General features: G+C 36.5%; 1 protein-coding gene across 1 annotated transcript in view; it reads left to right on the forward strand.

The window, feature by feature from the left end:
• IQCK (IQ motif containing K) overlaps nucleotides 1-19,734 on the forward strand; it is a 34,998-nt gene that overhangs the window by 306 nt on the left and 14,958 nt on the right. Inside the window, exons 2-7 of the mRNA XM_030285287.4 lie at nucleotides 545-639; nucleotides 1,250-1,364; nucleotides 2,699-2,796; nucleotides 7,389-7,441; nucleotides 7,555-7,632; nucleotides 16,593-16,677. Of these exons, the coding sequence (XP_030141147.2) occupies nucleotides 1,274-1,364; nucleotides 2,699-2,796; nucleotides 7,389-7,441; nucleotides 7,555-7,632; nucleotides 16,593-16,677 (405 nt within the window). The 5' untranslated portion in view covers nucleotides 545-639; nucleotides 1,250-1,273. The remainder of the gene's footprint in view (nucleotides 1-544; nucleotides 640-1,249; nucleotides 1,365-2,698; nucleotides 2,797-7,388; nucleotides 7,442-7,554; nucleotides 7,633-16,592; nucleotides 16,678-19,734) is intronic.

Genomic DNA, 19,734 nt, shown 5'->3' on the forward strand with positions numbered 1-19,734 from the left:
TTGATCCTTTATTTTTCTTAGCCTGAGTCACTCAGTAATCCTTGAGGGTCGTGTACAGCTTTTAGTTCGTCGGTTTTTTTATTTGTTTGTGTAGGTTTATTTGTTTTCTTATTTTTTTTCCCAAAGTGGAGACAGTAATACTTAGCAATGTCCGTGGGACTTAATTGTTTATAGAGCAATCCACTGTGAAAAGTAGTCTTGTCCACTAGTAAAAACAATGGTTAATTCAGTGCAAGCATGTGCATTCTACTTCTGTTGAAATATTTTGTATGATTATTTTGGTTAAAAACCTTTTTCCCAATAAAGGGTTCTTTTGTCAGTGAGAGCCTTGCACTTGACTGAAAGCTCAAGAGAAGACATGACAAGAGTCTCTTAAGTTCTTGCTTGTTTCAAAACGTTAGATTAAATGTTAAACAAATATTTATTGCATACTAACTTTTGTTCTTTCAAACCTAAATAAATACCTTAAAAGAATGTTGGTTTAGGAGGAAAATAAATATTTTTTTAGAGTCTCCTGGTAAATGTTGCTTTCTTTTTTTTTTAGTTTTAGAGCATGAAGCAGAACAGCCTCAAGTTTCAGATGTTCCTCAATCAAAACAAGATCCTGAATCAAAACAAGAATCAGTGAGTGCAGTTCAAGTAAAAAAATCTCCATAGAGATGTTTTTAAAATATTTTATACAACTAAATGTGAAAATTAGGTACCCACAGGGTAGACTCATTCATAAAATGAAAACAAAACTATTATTTTTCAAACAACTTCTTTGAACCAACAAATGTAATATTCCAAATAATTGTTTGTATTTAAAACAACTTGGATAATGCTAACAAGAAAAGTTTATTTTCTTTAAAAGGTGAATGCCAGGACTTCTGAACAATGTGAAAGAGAGATTTAAGCTTCTGAGTGGAAAATACTTATTCAGAAAATGCTACCAGTATTAATTTCCAAATAATTACTATTTCTTGAAATGGATAAAATATTTTTAAAATTGTGATATCTCACCATATTCTGTTAAAAGGAGTCATATACCTTCGTTAGGTTTGGATGATTTTATTGTGTTGGAAACTGCAGAAGTTTTTAAAGTGTAATTATATATTTTCAAGGATTCAGAAAATAGATAAATAATACAACATTTTAATTAATTCCATAATTTTTAATTGACCTTATAAATTTTTTTCTGTTTACTTTGTTTGCATTTTTTTGTCTACTCTGTTGGGGTATTTAGACAGGATACATTTATTTTAAGCAGGTGCCTTTGGAAGCAGCTATTCCTATGGAACAACTTTTTTCTGCCCCTGCAGCCCAATATCTGCTTCCCATACTCGGGGAAGCTCCCCCTGGAGAACCCCCTGATCCAAAAAAATGTGAGTAGGAGTATATTACCTTGAACCCTGCTGTGATTATTTGTCTTGCATATGGCAAGGATTTGTAATTTATTTAATTTAGAGTGTTAGCAGCAACAACTGCTTTGCTTGTGGGGAATTTGCATGGTTAGGCCTCTGCCCTGAAAACAGGGAGCCAGCTTGGCCACTTGGTCAATGGAAGAAATATCAAATTATGCATTACAAACCATCAACTAGCTAAGGTAGTTCTGTGCTCTTCTGAATAAGTGCCTTTTATTTAGGCACTTAAATCAGAAGTGGTAGGCATTTCTTCCTCTGATTTAATAATGCAAAACTAGGATCAATAGACTAAGTAGACAATTGAATTTGAAAACTGCTGTCAAAATACTGTCTTTACCCACCTGATTACAGACGGGAATGGAAGAAGCTCTGAAGTTTTATTCTTCCACTTTTATCAATTCCTATACTTTATAATAAATTTACTAAGCAGCAGTGTGTTTTTATGCATTTTAGCCCTTCATTTTGTCTTCTCTTCCATTCATTCTTGCTCATTAGGAGCTCCTGGTGCAAGTCAGAAGCAGCGTTACCCTTGGCTTTTACATAACTAGTGTCCTCCCAATTATGAGCATTTTCTGGCAGTATATGAACCAATTAAAGGTATAAAGCTGAGAATAAATTCAGTGTTTCAGCTGTGTTGTCAGAAGAGAACACTCCTAGGACTTAATCTGTGCTGATCACACCAAAACCTGAATAGTGCCTGAATGGTGAGAGGTGCCAACGCAGGCAGCCCTCTGAGAGGGGAAGGGTTGGGTACATGGAGTCATGTTAAAATCTCTGAAGGATATGGCAAGTGTGGAACAATTTATGACAAAGAAATCACAGCAACACTAAAATATAACCTTTGGTTTTTCCTCTGTCTAGAAATTCAGTTTTATGACTAACTCTGATAATGCAGATTGCAAAGGGCATGAGATACCAAAGTGATCTAACTGCAGCACCACTGAGTGAAGCACAGGCTAATTTCTTCCTGTCAGGGTAAATTAATTCACAGAGCTTTTCACTTCTGTGACTAAACTGCTTCTGGTGTCTGACTTTATTCCCTTAAAACTAAATCTGACATCTCTGAGGCACACTGAGTTTGCAGTATTGGTGCACATTTAGTTTGAAATTTACCCAAGTTTGTGTTGTGTTGTGAAGACAGACCTGTGACTGTATGTGAAGGGAATGAATCTGCTTTGTCCAAGTTGTGATGGTACTGACAAAATGACTGGTACTGATTTTATGCTATCTTATGGTGGTGTTTTTGTGAAATCCAAGTGCTTAGCTGTAAGTGAAGGCTGTCCTGTTTTGCTCAGGCTCTCCTCGAGAATATTTGGAGTTTTACATCTTCCCAGTGGTCTTACCAGGACTGGCTGCACTTCTGCATGAGACAGAGAAGGAGAAGTGTTTTGAGGTTAGTTTGTAGTTTTCATTTCAAATCACTGGCTGGAAGTTACAGCCTTTATATTTCACAGGAAGTATTTTTAAAATTTGTCTTTTGCAAGAAAACCATCCATAATAATATGATATAACATATCATGGGTTCTTTTGGATCTGGCTTTAAATGTTATTTTCTCCAGTAATTCAGAACAGATTACATTCTACATGAACTTGATCATTATGACAATCTCTAGCTCTCTACAAATCCTCCTTAAATGTCTGATTGTATCTAGCCTAAATACTGTTGTGTTTTAGAGGAACAGGCTTCCTTTCACATTAATGCATTTCACTCATTTGAGAGTGATGTACAGAACTTGAATTTTACTTTGTGACTCAATTATTTTTGCTGGTCTGGCATTGTAATAGAGAAAAATGTTCTATTTTAGCTTGTTTTTCTCTGTAAATCCCATTTAACTAGAAAACAGAGTATCTGGCATGAATGAGTTTATAAAAATGCAGATTTAAAAATAATTGTTTGCTAACACACTTATGTGAAGAGATACCCTGCTATTGGGGAGCCAAGCTCAGGAAAGCAAGCTGAGGTCAGGTGATAGTTTTCCACTGTGACCTCATTTCTTCCTCCTTTTGAACAATAACTAGGAAAACAATAGCTCTTTATGCTTACCATATAATTGAATATTTATGTTCCTTTCCATTGGTGTCCAGGTACTTGAACTTGCACATTCTGTTTCCTTATCTGGCATAAATATGTGACTTTTAGTTATTCTTTAGTTGGTAAGAAATATGTAGTTATGTATGGATTTGGAGGGAAAAAAACCCAATTGCTGTAATTTGTGTTACAATGGCTAATGAAATAACTTGAACTGAATTTTAGGATCAAAAGCAGAGTCCATACAACCCAAAGTAGGAACAGGGAGAAAGGATCTTGTGATAAACACATTAGAGTACAGGTTACAAAAATGAGAGGACAACAAAGATTCAAAAGATTCATGGAGTTCATGAGAAAACAGGACATGAAGATTAATTGTGATGAAGCTACCAGAAATCATGAAGGATGAGAAAAGAATACTGGGTTTGAATTCTGGCTAGACATGAGTCACTAAAGCCTGTAAAGGGCACTTACACAGAACAAAGCAGTGGAAGATAAATGGAAGAAGCACTGGAAGGGAGGGAGGAATACTCGGACTGACTGCAATCAATGTTGAATGAGCCCGGGAGAAGAGAGAGGGAATGGTGAGAGAGAAAGAAGAGTGGGATTTTGATGAGAGAGACTAAAGGTTTTCATGTTTTGAAAGTAAATTAGGATGAATGAGAAGAGAAGGAAAAGGTAAATAGGAGAGCTTTTGAGCAATTGAAATTGTGTTAAGGAAATCAGATCCTGGGGCCAGCAGGGGAATTCAAGGGAGAGATCAGAGAAGGTGCATCCATGTCTGGAGAGGAAGAATTGTGCAATCACATAGGAAAGTCAGGAAAGGGAAATGGTTATGCTGGAAGCAGGGATTTGTGTAGGAAAGATCTTTTTTGAAAGGTGATAAAGAAACATAACAATTTATACATTTAATTTAAAATAGGCTCTCTTGCATTATGTGATGCATACAAAAATTCTGAAAAGCTAAAGCCAAGAAAAACCACCAACTGCTAGACTTCAAACTGACATAAATATGAGAACAGTCTGCAGAAGCTTCATTTTTAAATTAGAGATGAAAGAAACCTATTAGGTTGCCCACTGTATTCCCTCACTGATTTTTTTTTTCCTATAATAAGTTCTCCTGTGTTTTATCCCATCTGCTGTCAAATGCCTACAGGGGAAAGACTATTTTCTTAAATCTTTTCTTTCATGAGAACCAACTAATGCATTCATTTTTCAGCATTAAACTGAACAATGTATAAATGTTTTTATTAGAGTAACTCTGACTTTTCTTTCTAGTTGGCTATCACAAAAGGAGGAAGCTGTATCAGGCTCTGTAATGGAATATATTTAAAATTATGATAGATCAGGGAAAGGGAATGGAAGGAGGTTTCCTAATGACTTTGCCATCTTCCAATCACCAGTATATTTTCATTATTATTACCAAGCATATCATATTTAATGGAAAATGAATTCTGAATATAAACAATTTATAAACACATCTGCAGGTTAACAATGCACATTGTACAGATATTTCCTGTTTTTTATCCGGATTCATGCAGCATAGGAGGAATGTGTCAAAGGCAGGTCAATTTATGTAATTTTTTCCCTTTATAAATGTTGACTGCTGTGAAACTAATGATTTAAATCACTAGCAAAATAAACTGTTTCCTGGCAAAGAAAATAAAAAATATTCAGCTTGATTGAATTCCTCTCTGCTAAGTTCACTGCCTCTAAAAGGATAAAACAAGATGAATTTGATCACTTTGGTGATGGCTGTTTTGAGAACACTGTTCTGATAATTTTTTCCCATTGCAAAGGAAAAGCAATTTATTTAAAACAGATTAAATTACAACTGCTAGATTAAATCAAATTTTGTTGTCAAAGTGTAGAATTTATTCTCTGAAACAATTCCCTAAGTAATGGGACCCATTTTCATCCTGTGATTGAGAATAGCTGTACAGTGACATTCAGACTCTGCTGCTTGCTTACAGCTTCTGTGCAAGGTAAGATTTGTCCATTTAACATTTGAAGTGACTCATAGAAAGCTCTGCAGTGAAGGTATTGGTCTCTTAAGGTTTAGCTGTTGGGCTTCTTGGAGCAGCATTTGGTATTAGCATAAATGTGAAAATTGCACGAGGATCTGTGTTTCTTCTCAGCCAAGCACTTAATGGAGCCCTACCTGTACCCCAAAGCTTTGGTTGTCACAAAACAGATCATAAAGGCACATATGGCTCTGGATTAATATTGTTTTATGATGATGTCATCCTCTGTTCTTCTGCTTTCTTTTTTTTTTTAAAGCTCTCTTTTTTTTTCTTTTTTTTTTTCTTTTTTTTCTTTTTTTTTTTTTTTTTTTTTGTTCCTGTTGGAGTCAGACTGTATTTCTACCAAGGGGAAGATTCTCCTGGAAGATTAAAAGCTTTCCTGGGTATCCTGTAGGACTGCCCTGCAGTCCAGCACTAAACTTCACACTTGTCATCCCCCAGCTACGAGCCTGCCCTGTGTTCTCCCCTGGGCAGTCAGTGCCTCACACAATGTTCCTCTTCACCTCCACTTCACCTGTGGCTGACCCCCAAATTATGACATATCCCATGAACTGAAAGAATTATTCTATGTAGAACATTTTTTCCTGCCTCTCTGTTCACATCTGAGGATAATGAATAGAATAAAGTAATTTTTCACGCATCAGATTTTCAATTACATGTTTATTGTATTTTCCTTAGCAAGTGGCAGTACTATCTTAACCTCTTACATTTTAATCAATACTTCAGCCTCTTTTGTGACATTAAGCAGTTTCACAAAAGCTTTTGACCAGTGTGAGTTATTCTCCTAAAAGGAATTATTACAGCTGAATCTCCCGTTTGACAGGGCAAGTGTTGGGCTGGGAGCTCAGCTTGTTTTTTTAGCTCAATGGCTGCTACTGTGATGAAGCACTTGGTGCCCCGGGGCTGCAGGGGCTCGATGTCTTTTAGGGTTCACTGTGACTGTGTCCATCCAGAGCACATCTCATGTCTGAGGGGTTCTGAAGCTGCTGCTCCAGCTCTTCTGTTATTCCAACCAGAACTCCATGTTCTGCTCTCCACATTATGCTTACAGTGGTTTGTGATAAGCAGAATGAGCACCTGTATCATTTATACATTCAATCTGTCAAGATGGAATGTCAGAGGAAATGCTTTTAAAAATAAAGGATTTCCTAATCCATTCTGGCTTTATCAAAATTCAGGCTTTGAATGGCTGGCTGTGGTACTGGCTGCTTGAGTCCCTAAGGACAACCTGCTGCAAAACATTTTGAAAAATCCTCTTTGTTGGTTAAGTTTGGGAACTGGAAGCAAAGGGCACAAATGTTTTTCTGTGAAGTTCCAGGTTTTGAACTTTTTACCTTGTTCTCTGTAATGTCCATGGTCTCTGTGGCTGTGGACAGACAAAAGCCTTCTTTTGGTTTTGCCTTCCTTTCTGGACCCAGCAGATGATTTGGTCAGAGCAGCCATACAATACTCTGCCTGTGGGTATTCACAACATCTTCAAGCTGGTTCCATGCAGGAGGAAACAATATCCAATCAATGTTCCCTCTTTCTCTTGGAAGAAATTAAGAAATTAAGTTATATTATTATACTTAATAATAGAACTTTAAACAAAATGGCAAGGAATTTACAACATATTTTCACGTATGAATGAGTTCTGTTAATTTCTTCACAATGACATTGCCTCTTAGAGCACCATTCAGAGATCTTTGTTCTAGATATACTGCAGCAAATATCAAGATAATATATGTAGAATTTTCCCACTCATCATTTGTCTTGAAATAATTCCACAAAATTTCTAAAAGTTTTGGCTGAGCCACTGACTGTTGGCAGTAGCAATAAAGCGTAGACATAGTCATGTACTGTATATTTTATTTAACAAAAGCAGTCAATTTATCTTAAACATATGACCAATCCAAAGATAATAAATAATTTGAAACTTTCTTCTGTCTTTAGGGAAAAAGAACCACATTTATTCCCTCTGATTTCCTAACTGAGTGGTTATACAAGTAAGTTAATCATGTTTTTTGCTACTAAGTATGTTCAGTGATTCTAAGGCACTAATTTGCAAATTGAATAGCTGAAATTTAAATTAATATGAGTTGTTTTTCTTTTTCTTCAGCAATAATCCAAAGAGGAAGGATGAGTCATTCACGGAATTGTTTTCCATTCCTTTTGTTAAGGACTGGTTAAAGGACCAGTAAGTTATTGCAGTACTCAGACTAATTTTTTCTCCTTTTATTCTTTTGCCTCTGCTATCCTAAAAAAGTAATAGAGCCTCAATATGTTGCAGCTGTGACCTCAAAAAGGCCCTTTACTGTGTGCAACAAAGAACTATGTGATAGTTTCTAACTGGCCAGTGTATTACTTACAAGGTATTTTGTACCAGAATTGCTCACAGAAAAATTAATTTTGAATTCATAAACATTTTAAATGTAGAATGCAGGACATTTTAATAGTCTGGTAGTATTATGAACATCTTTGCATTAAGGAGAAAAGCAATGTTTTCAGTGCTGCTTTCTCCTATGGAAATCTTAGGGAGTATAGTCAAGAAATTCTTCTCTAACTGTAAGCAGCTGCTTTCAAAATACCTGTAACAATCCATGGCATCAGGATGCATTTCTGCAGACATTTATGACTTTGAGAAATCAGCACTTGTTTTTGGCAGCCTCAATCATATAGTCCTTGTTATTTTCTTAGAACCAAACAGCACAATAGTTTTGAAAGAAATGCTACTGTCCTTGAGACTGCATTTACTTTAAAATACAGCTGCTGTGTGAGAAAAGCAAAGGATTAGTCCACAGTGAAGGAATAAGAAACTAAGAGGGGTTCAGATTTTAAAGAAAAATTTCAATTTGAAAACTTAACTGGAATCTGGGTTGATAATTGGTGAAAACGTAGAGATTAATATCTTTGTAGATACATTTACTTTGTTACATGATGTAAGTGGAAACTGAACTTTTTTCAATTCTTGACATGTGGCGCTTGGAACCTTGAGACACCAATGGAGCAAGAGGAAAGCTCCTTATCACAGGTCTTTGTGGATAAGCTGGCAATTGTGTCCAAAGGGTTAACTTTGATTGGTTAACTTTGGTTCCCTGAGAGGTGATCATGTGGTGAGAACTGCGTAGGACATTTCTGCAGTACAAGACCCCTTTGGAGAATGACCCATTTCATCTCAACTCTGGTACCTCCAGCCATTGTGCAGTCCTTGGCACTGCTGTTCAAACCTGCCTCTGGTGGGACACATCTGTTTCATTCTGTCAAACACAGTTCTTGCCAACAAGATGCCCATTTAAGGCTGTGGTTTAGTGCTCTGTAAAGTGAGCAGAACTGCAGCCTGGTTGTTCCCTTGGCCAGTACAGCAGTTTTGGTGCTGTGGGTTTGTGGATGGATGTTTGTACCCAAGATAAAATCTTTAAGGTCACGGTTTTTCAAACATTTCTCTTGGAGTTGAACAAAACGTTCCCTGCTCTCTCCTGTTCTTCACCCCACCCTGCTTGTAGGCACCCTAATACCACCTTGTCTGCTTGGTATGGTGCTTGATTATTCTGAGCAGGGCTCTACTCTGAGTTAGGAATCTCTCTGCCAAAATGTGTGAGGAAGGTTTGTACAGCTATTGAAAGCAGATAATTTCTCCAGTCTGCTTCACCTTGGAGAGTGGCAAACCTGTGTATTGGCACAAACAAAGGATTAAAATGAAGGGCTCAGGGCAAGGGGAATAGAATGAGCTGCTAAGATGGAGAGGTGGTGGCAGGAACTGCTTAAGTCAGCTTTGCCAACAAGAGAAATACAGTGTGGAATCACAGCCTGGATGACTCATAGCTTCTGTTAGTGGTGGTGCTCCTAAATAACGTGGTGACAGCTCCACAAGGACACTGGAGTGTCAGGCTCCTACTTAAGTTGATACCCTTCATCTTAAATCCTCTAAACAAGTACGCCCTTAAAATAATAATTATTAAAATGATTATATATTAATCATTAATAAAATATTAAATAACTACTTTTAGTGATCTTATCCTAAAATTTCAGATTTAAAAAATGCTGCTTCTGAAGTAAATACTATAGGGGCAAAGTCAAAGGCTGCAATATTAAATAAGAATAAAAAAAGAGAATTTATTATTATGTCCTGGATATGTCATAAATAGTTTATTGTTATATCCTTCCAGCTATCACACTTAAATTGTAATTGATTGTATGTTCTTTATTGTTACTTTCATTTCTATTTTTAAAGGTGTTTCAATTTTTTTAACAGGATTAAAAATATGTAAGAGACAATATTCTAAAAGTGCTGGTCAAATCTTGATGGCAATCATCCTTATCCCAACTGTTTAGATGGATTTATCAGTGCCAAGCAGTCTTAATGCTTAAAAAAACCACCAAAACAAACAAAAAAAAAACCCAGAGGACTATTGTTTTTGTTCTATCTGGAATCCAGCTTTTTTTAATATATTCCATATTTGAGTATGACTTTTTTGGCTCTCCTCCAGTGCCTCCAGTTTCTTCTTTGAAGCTCTTTTTTTTTTTTTTTAAGACTAGTCAAAGCCACAGTCTTATGAACTTCACTTTCTGTGCAATGCATTTCTAAATGAGATCTTGCAGCCTATTTTCCCTAATTTGGAGACCCAAATGCTGCACTGGTTTTCAAAATTTTAAATGCAAATCTTGTACCTTCAAAATCTAGTTTTTGTAGGTAAAGGAGCTTGTAAAATTTGAATTTGTTTGCACCTTTAGTGTAATAATAGCTGTGACATCTTAGTATAGGTACCTTGTCTTCCACTGACTTCTGCATGTTACCAGTACTGCTGACAAAATATTCCATCCCTTGGGAATCTGCAATTCCCCAAGCAGATTTCAAAAGCAATGGAAGGAGCAGCTTCAGTGCTGACTGGTAATCCCCATATCACATGCCAGACATTTCTGTTGCCTTAAAGGACAGCTGCACCTTTCAGAGGGCAGAAAAGTGGAGTTTGAACACAAACCCAGCACACGTTTGTTGGGCACTGCTGGGATACAAACTGATGTACCTGGTTCCTCCATTCCAGGCTGCTGAAAGAACCAAGTGAAGAAATAGAATTAAAGCTGGGAATGTTTTGTAATCCTATAAATATGCTAATGAGCACCACAGTTGCCTTTTGTCAGCATTTTCCAGTGGTGTTTCTGGTTGAAGAGCACTGAAGCTCAGTTGCAAGTAACCAAGCTCTGTGTACTGAGTTGGGGCCAGGGAAAGTCAGTGAGCTCTGATTATGCTCTCATCCCTCTGAAATTTTACTTTTCTGGCATAGATAGTCTGAGTAACATAGCAGCATCATTTCCCAACCTTCTTTAGCATATTAATGAAAGAAATAGGAAGAAACCAATAAAATACTGTTCCTCTGCTCTGAAAAACTGTGATATCATAAAAGCCTGTCATGTAAATTTAGTAATATGATAGCATTGTTCAACATAACCCTCGACCTTACATCCAACGAGAGAGAGTGGTATGTGGTATATGCACCTATGTTAGAACAAGCATTTCCCGGATTTTGAAGTTCAGATAAAAAACAACTCACAAGATTTTTTTAATCTGCATTTTCTTCTTTTTTATTGGAGATATTCACTTGCTACCCAGTTCAGAAGGACACATTTCCTGGTTTAATCTATCTGTGTGTACCAAAACAAGTGTACAGACACAGAGAAAATAATTTTATCATGGCTTTACTGAAGTGGACAGCTAAGATATAAACTATTACTAAATTTGGACTAGTGGCTTTTTGCCAAATATCTGTATACCCGTATATATACATTGAATATTTTTTCTCCCTCCCCCAGATATTTTAATTGGGTGAAGTCTGCTGGTCTCAGCTGCCTTTACAGTTGACTTCATTGTGAGCTCTCAGATGGCCAATAGGGGTAATTTTGCACGGGTGACTGATTTTTTTTCTTTCCATAATATGCCCAGTTTCTACAGGCTGTGCTTTCTGCACACTGCTATATTTCATTGGTTTGTGTCTAATCCAGCCACATTTGGAGTGTGCTTGATTTGCCTTATATTTTCTTCTTTTTTTTTCATTAATAATTTGAGCTTTAAATAACATTTTATTGTAATAATGGGAAGTCCAGCAAATACATCTCTGTGGATATTACTCTGTGTATTTCCAAGTGAAAATTGCTGTTCAAGTAATGTGGCAGGATTCAGGTTAACAAAGGAGAATTTTTTAACTTAAAAACTGTGTATTGAAAGACTGCAGAAATTTTCTGTGTAAAATAGTTATATTTTGTAGTGGTGCTTTATGGGGTTGAAGGTGTTATGGCTGTAATATCTGATGCATTAAAAATGCTTTAAATTTATGTAAAGGTTGTCAAAATGGCAATGAGAAAACTGAAAACTTATTAGTGCTTTGTGGCATCTCCCTAATTGGAGCACTAAGGGGAGTTTTTCAAGTTTTCAGCTTACAAAGTCTGACCCAAAGTACACAAACATCGATGGGAATTTTCCCATTGACATGAGTGGCCTTTGGAACAGGTCCATGTTTGGTTTCCTTCAGGCCAGGCCCACAGACACTCTCACAGACTACATAAATATTGGTCCTACGAGAGAGAAAGCTGAGGCAATGCTTTGTGACTTCCAAAGTATGTGGCAGTATGCAAGCACAGGAGAGCTGAGCTGGAGCATTGGGGTGGGCGCGTCCTCCCAAGGAGAGCCTATTGAGACAAGAAATCCACTGTAATTTTCAGACAGAACTGAAGACAAAAAATTCCTGCTCTGCTATTTTTTGGCATGTTCTCATTGCAAAGACTTCTTGCTGTGCTTCCTTTAATTCCTCTGACATTCTGGTTACAAATCACCTGTTTTGCCTCAGTCTCCTGTTGGTTACATGACTCTGCCTCCCCACATAACAACTTTCTCATGTTAGTTCCACACTCTCTTGTCTTTTCTTCATTATAAATAGAGAAGCAAGTATATAAATAGTTGGTATGTGTCTAGCAGTTGAATGCATATTATCACTATGGTCACTTTGATAACACGCTCAAATGTACTTATAACATTTTTAAATTCAATTCACTACTGGCAGTATAAAGGACCTTTTATTTGGACAAGATGATAGAGAAGAAGAGTTGATACTCCTGCTAACTAGCAGGAGTCACATTTTAAGATGTCTACTTGGCTGAAGTTCCTCTTTTAAGAAGTTTAAATTTGGTTATTCCCACATTTACAATCCTTCAAAAATGTACTCTCCATATAGTGCACTAAAGTGTTTTCTTGTATATTGTAAGGCTTTTTTTTCTTAAATATTAATAATCTTATTCTTGTGCATTTATATTGTTGCAAAAGAAAACTAGTGATTAGGAATTTATTTCTGACTATGGAACAGTTGTACTAATACTGAAAATGTTAAAAAGAAAGGTCTCAGTTCACACTCTGTTTGACCTGTGAAAATGCTCCAGAATATTTTTGTCAAGTGTCTGTGGGAATACTTCCCTTGAAATCTGAGAGGCTCATACAGTGCCTGTGTAATACTAGATCAATACATATTATTGATTTTAAATACCTGGTCAGATGAATCAATAATTCAGTTCTGATTGCTAATGAACCACCATTTTCCTGCTTTTTGGGTAAATGACCTTAGTAGTATTTATAAGCAGAGGTTTTTGAGACATTTAGTTTGAATAAAAATAATACTTTCTCATTATTGCACAATTTTGGGGATCTGGATAGGCATGTAAGACAAAAGACCTAAAAAAGGCAGCTCTTGCTGTCGTGTTTCTAGATTCTATGATTAGGAATAAGAAATACTTCAAACATGAAAGATGAGTACTTTGAGAAATTTCCAGCAGAGTTTTTTTGGTTATTCAGACCAGCACGTGATTTTTTTTGTGTATTTCCCAGAACAAAATCTTTCTCAGAATCCTTTTTTGAAGAGTTATGCAGATCACCATGGTCATTTACTTGTGTGTATTATATTTACACCTGTTCTGTGGTCTGTTCCTTTATATTATGAATTTTTCAGTGACTCTGTCATTGCCTATGTTTGTACATGATCTCAATATTCAAGAACAATTACCATCACAGTCAAGCTAAAGGTGAAATGAATCTGGCTGTGGCCAATGTATTGAAACTTAGGAGGCCTCATCCTTTGCACCAGGGTCACTTCAATATTTCTAGGGAAGAGCTTTGTAAAAGCAGAGAGGAGCCCAGGCCATTGCATGGCTGCACCTGGAGATTCCAGCCCTGCCTGCACACAGGAGCCCCAGGCACTGCTGCTCTTAGGGGACAGATTGGAACAGGAGGAGCCATTACAAAACCCTGAATTATATACACTGAACATTTTCTTGATTACATTTTTTTCTTATGTTTTGTTTCCAAGGAAGGAATCAGGCCTGTTTGTAAGACAGAATGTGAAGATAATCAGAGTTTCTGGGCATTAGTGTGTGGAAATACTGCCTGAATTCAGTGCCCTTCACTGTGACTATGAACCCCCAGAGATTATTTTGTCTGTTTTGGAGACAAGAAAATGGAGGGACTCTTTTCCTCCATTTTCAGAATTCTTTGAGAACCCCATCTTCTGTCCATGAGGAAATCAGATACATATCTTCATTAAAAACTCTTTTCAATGCCTCCTACATTTATTTAATACAAGTCTGTTTTGTATCTTCTGGGTGCAAAATTCCACTTTTATAATGTCATCTGGGTAGTGAATATCTCACAGAATCAAGATCTGTACAAGTTTGCTCAGAAAGCAAGAAACATGTTTCTGGAATTTAACTTTGGTCAGTGTCTGCTTTATGCAGATTTGGTAAAATAAAATACTTCAGAAAAATCTTTTTTTCTGATGCTCTTTTACAGGTGCAACTTGTGTTAAATAATATATATATATATTTAAATAGATAGCACTGTTTCATATGTGGGCTTTTAAGATTGTGCATAATCAAGGACTAAATAAGCAGCATGTAGTCAGTGTACATTGTACTGTCAGTTTGCATCTTGCAGGCATCCAGCTGTCTTCTGCCACAAATGCCAGACTCCTCTTTCCCTTGTTGTCTGCTGAGGGGTGATTGCCTCTGCTCAGATTCTATTTTTATTTGACCTGTAGACATTGTGTATATTCACCATTTATTCTCTTAGACCAAACTGGACCTGGCATGACTTCTGGTCTTTAAAATTGTGCCATTGAAAGGATTGATATCTCTGCCAGTGACTGTCATACTAAAAATTAATTCCTGTTCTTGCTTGATTTTTTTATATTGCTTTCTCAGTTTTAGTGTTGGATTATAAGGTAGACATTTTTATAATTTGAAAATGAAAGCAAAGAAATGCTAGAGTTGACCTTGCAGGCTAGGAGAAATCTCAAGTTGTTCTTTGGAGATGTACTTATTCATAGAGAAAATTCAGTGTCTTTGATATAACTGCTGTAAAATATGTAGGTCTTCCTGTGATTTTCCCTAAGTTTTGGTCTTCAAAAAGATCTAAAATAGAACAGAGGATGAAAGTCTATCAGGGAAACCAGCACAGTCCAACTTCAGATTTTTAAGTCTGATTATAAGAAGCTGTTATCTCAGGAAGCCTTGCTTGTCCAGCACTTACGATTTCCCCTGAGCAGGAGAAATGCTAATTAATGTTCACAGAGCTAAGACAGTTTAGCTGAATGGAGAGACTGCTTTTTATTTTTGCCTTATTTCAACTTTTCCAAACAGACCAAGGTTTTACATCACATTAAAATAAATGTAGGGCAAAACCCAGCTGACATGATGATGAGACCAATTTAGCTGAGTACACAGAGTGAACCAGTGGAGTCAGTGTAGCATTAGATAAGAGCTAAGGCTGTGCTCCAAGTTGAAATGCTCCTGCAGTGAAGACAAGCCCTAAGAGAAAGACGTCAGAGAGCATAGGCAGCTTACTAGGGCAGAGACTAATATGAATGAAATTAAGTGAAAGGAAAATGTAAGATGTCAAGCCTCTTAGCTTGGGCTGTAATATGCCATAAATAAATTTCCAAAAGATATTGCAGCATTTTAACCAGAAAATGTAAGACTACATAAATAAATAGCTTGTTATTGATGGGCTTTGCAGTGTATTTATAATAGAAATACTATAGATCATGTTCCTGCATGGGCATGTGCAGGTGGGTGCTGCATCCAAATTCATCATGATGTGTTCTTCCAAGTCAAGGCTGTGTTCAGTCTGTTCCTCATGCAGGGAGAGTGGCTCTTGGCAGCCATTCCAATGCTGTGCCAAGTCTTCTCTTCAGAACTGGTGTTTTCATGAGTTGCAGTGTTATTATGCTGTAGTTCTTTGGCTGCAAATTACATTTCTTATAAAAGATAGTATAGAAACAAATTTTGTTTTGTCCTTTCCAATGGATGATTTCTTTTTTGTCATTGTGTCTGAGAAATAAATCAACCCATAGAAAATGGCTTTTGGGAAGCAAGGTTTGATATAGTAATTTGAGGTTTTGCTAGTGATGGCTGAATTTAATTACTAGCTTGTTCCCATTAAAATTGATTACAACAGAATCACCAAATGTACTTCCAAGCTACCATATATTTTGGCTGAAAATGGTTGAGTTCACAAATATATTATATTCTTTTATCACCAAAAGAAAGTGTATATGGTATCAAAAGTAAAATTTCAGCATTTTAAGAACTAGTTTAAACATTTCTAAACATGGATTCATGCTATGCAGATAGGATAATCATTATTTTTCAGCAAATTTTAATTTAAAGTGACACCATAATGTAAATGAATGTACCAAGATGTGTTTATATTCTGTGTATTTAATGTAATAAACATTTACATCATAAGTCTGTTCATTGTTGCACACACACTAAAACCTTCCCTGCTTTACAAATGACAGACTCCTTCCCTTGCCCACCTCCCACTGCCACCCCAAACCTTACCATAATAGGGGGAGTTTGAAATAGATGTAGAAGAATAAGAAAGATGACTGTGCTTGATGTGCCATTTGTAAATTATTGTTTTAAGAAGGAATTCTGGTAGTGTATATAATAATATACTTGTAAAGGAGACATTCTTTGGGCACTTTGTTTTCAGAGCAATAAGAAGCTGTGTCTTTCAGGCTCCTGAAGAACATTTCTCTTTTTGATAAAATATACTGTTAGGGATGAAAGTGTTTTACATTTATAGGCTGTCTGTTAATTTTTTTTTTTTTTTTTTTTAAGTCCTAGACCACCAGTTCCTTTATCTCTGCTTCTATCAGAAGAAGAAGCAAGCATACTAATTCAGTCCTTCTGGAGAGGTTATCGGGTAACAGTAATCTATAATTATTTTGCTTGATGTTGAAAACTGTAGGACTGTGAAGGCCCCGGGGAAAATCCTTACATAAATTTTAAGTAGGGGATACTATAAATAGCTGCTGAGACCCCTATGGTTCATTGGCTTTGGATGTTGCTCTGCCTTATGCCTAGTGACTACAATTTTTTCATAGGCATTTATGCTGATGTAATCTCACTGTTTTCCTCAACAACAGAAAATCCACAGAAATTCGATTTTCCAAAGTACAGTTAACACTGAACAATTTTCTTTCTTTAATTGAAAGTTACTTTGGGTAGTTCTAAAGGGTGGAGTGTTATTTTGCTTCATGCAGGGATATGTGAGTGGGTCTGGAGATGCATGAGGAGGATTGGTGAGGTCTGTTGAGAAATAAAAGCATAGGAATTGAGACCAAGAATGGGACAGGAGATTTATGAGAGGCATGAAGGCTGTTGTTCAAGGAAAAGGGAAACAAAACGACAAGCAGATGTTATAAGGCTCACTAGTAACACAGCACTAGTGCCATTCCCAGTTTAAGGGGGAAGAGCAAGGTGCACAAGATAAATACAAAGAAAATTGTCCAATGCTATTATTTTGGAGGGTAACAGCCATGCTAACCCTAGGATACTAAATAAATTATTTTGAAAGTCCTGAACAAGTTCTGTCAAATATATTTTTTAAAAGCTCTATACCTTCACACTTCAGGAAGAAATGGACTTGAAATTCAGGTGACTCTGGTCATGAAGAAATGTCTTTGACTTCCTTTATCAAAACTTAACCTTCTAAGTAGCCTCCAGATATAGCAGCAATTTTGCTGTGAGGGACAGTGAGACATCTCTGGATGTCAGGTGTTCCTTAAATAACAATAGTTTAAAACACTCTCTGTTAAGTTCTCTACTATTTTTAACAAGCATGAATATATAAGTGGCTCCTATAATGCGCTGTGCAGCCAAAGACAACAAAATACCTTGAAATGTTCTTCTTGACTGATGGGTTTTTGTGACTCTTTCTGCTTGTTTGTTTTCCGTTATTTTTCTTTTTTTGAGCAGAGGCAGCATTGACACTAACATTAATTAGCACTGACAGTATCCCTGCAGGCATCCTTACAGTGGGGCAACCATTATCCAATAACAGTTATGTCTGCTGAACACTGCAAGGTTGCTCAGATATCTTCTGCTTCTCTGAAAGCTTGTGAAGGGCACAATCCTTCCTTGCATAGATGAACTTCAGCATTTTCACACTGGTATTTATCATTCTAAACCAATTCCCATAAATGAGAAACTCTAGCTATAAAAGGTAGGAGACATAAAAAATAATTCAGGCTATAAAATTAGCTAATAATGCTTTACCTTATTTGAGGTGAAAGACCATGGGGTTTTAAAAATTAAAAATTGCAATCAGAATATAAAATAAAAACCATTAGTAACGAATTGCTACATAGAACAATGTGTTATCCTTGGGCTTGCAGATTAATAGAACACTAATCTTAAATGGGATTTCATCACATTAATGGTAAGTATGTTATGAAAAATTACGATAGAATTCAGATTATTTGCTTTTAAAATAAATAACTCAGTCAGCTAATGCTGATTTAATGTTAATAGCTGATAATAACTGAATACTTACAAATAATGCCTTTTTGCGTTCTAAAGATATTTTTGTGTCAAAGTTTTAAACTATTTTCTGAAGTTTTTCATTAAACCTTGTTTTTTAATTCAGAGGATTTAGAACTTTGACATACTGCTTTTGAAATGAAAATTTACACAGTGTGATAATACTGGATAATTAAACATTAGCACACATATATGTGACACTGATGGAGAAACAGGGTAGTTCATCCTTGGTCTTCTAAGACACATTTTCTATGGACTCAGACCATTCTTTGAGGTACTTTCTTGCCCACATTGATTTAGGCAGTAGAGTTTATCTAGTTATATAACTGACTGAGCATCGGTCTTCTCTAGATACTTCACTTGTTTCTGCTACCTCCAGCTGTCCGAGCATGCCAGTATCAAAAATACATGGCAAAAAATGCAAAAATGGGTCAGGCGGTAAAATGTAATGGGGGAAAAAAGTTATAGGTACAGAATCTTGAGAACTCTGATAAATAAAGCATGATCAAAACAGTAAATTCATCCTTATCTGCAGCACATTCAGAAAAACACTTGTTTAATTGTTGTATCAATTAATGGCTGCCATCAACCAAGTCCTTGCTACAGTCTTTCCTACAAAGGCATTGATGGGCACTCTGACAATTATTTCAAGTTTAACCAAGAACTGAATTCCACAACAAATAGCAGTGGAAAATAGAGCTGCTGAGTTCTGTGAGGCGATCACAGAAAGGAGGACATCATCTTGAGAGGGCTCTTTGAGGGCCAGGAGGAGCACTCAAGCAAGACTGGAGACAGCTCTGTCATCAGAATTCTTCATTTCCACTTTCCACCATCCTTTTTTATTGAGGTCCCATTCATCTGTCACAGGCCAAGGCACTATTCAGCTAGGTGTCAATTTCCCAGGCACTTTTCCAGCAAAATATGATATATTCCTTCATCCCTCTACTGCAGAATCTTTGCTTAGTGCCACTTTTAATGGGATCTTTTTAATCTTTAAAATTTGCATAACTATTCTAGACTAACAGAAATTTTTCAGTAGTAGAATTTCCTCTGATGTCTGGGGGTGAACCTTTAGTGTTATACTTATCTGTTGTGCTACATGTTCTCACCTAGCACTGAAAGCATGGGGTTTTGGACTAAATCTTGTAAGATCTTAGAGCTGAAATTGGACAGCATTATATAAATATTCAGTGCTATTTTTTACTACACATCCTTTGAGCAAAAGCGGAAGATAAAAATGCTCCAGTTTTGCTTTGTATCTCGCAAGGCGTAGTTGTGCTTTTGCTATCACAGTTTATATTTGCTTTCTAGCAAGCTGTGGCTACCAGCAAAGGCTTTAACCCAGAAGGTCACACAAATACTGCCTGTTATTCGCAGCAAGTGTGGGAGTGAACTCTCCCTTCAAAGCTAAAACACCTCCAGGGCTTCAGGCAGTGCT

This window comes from Taeniopygia guttata, chromosome 14 (assembly GCF_048771995.1).
Source record: "Taeniopygia guttata chromosome 14, bTaeGut7.mat, whole genome shotgun sequence".
Classification (NCBI taxonomy): domain Eukaryota; kingdom Metazoa; phylum Chordata; class Aves; order Passeriformes; family Estrildidae; genus Taeniopygia; species Taeniopygia guttata.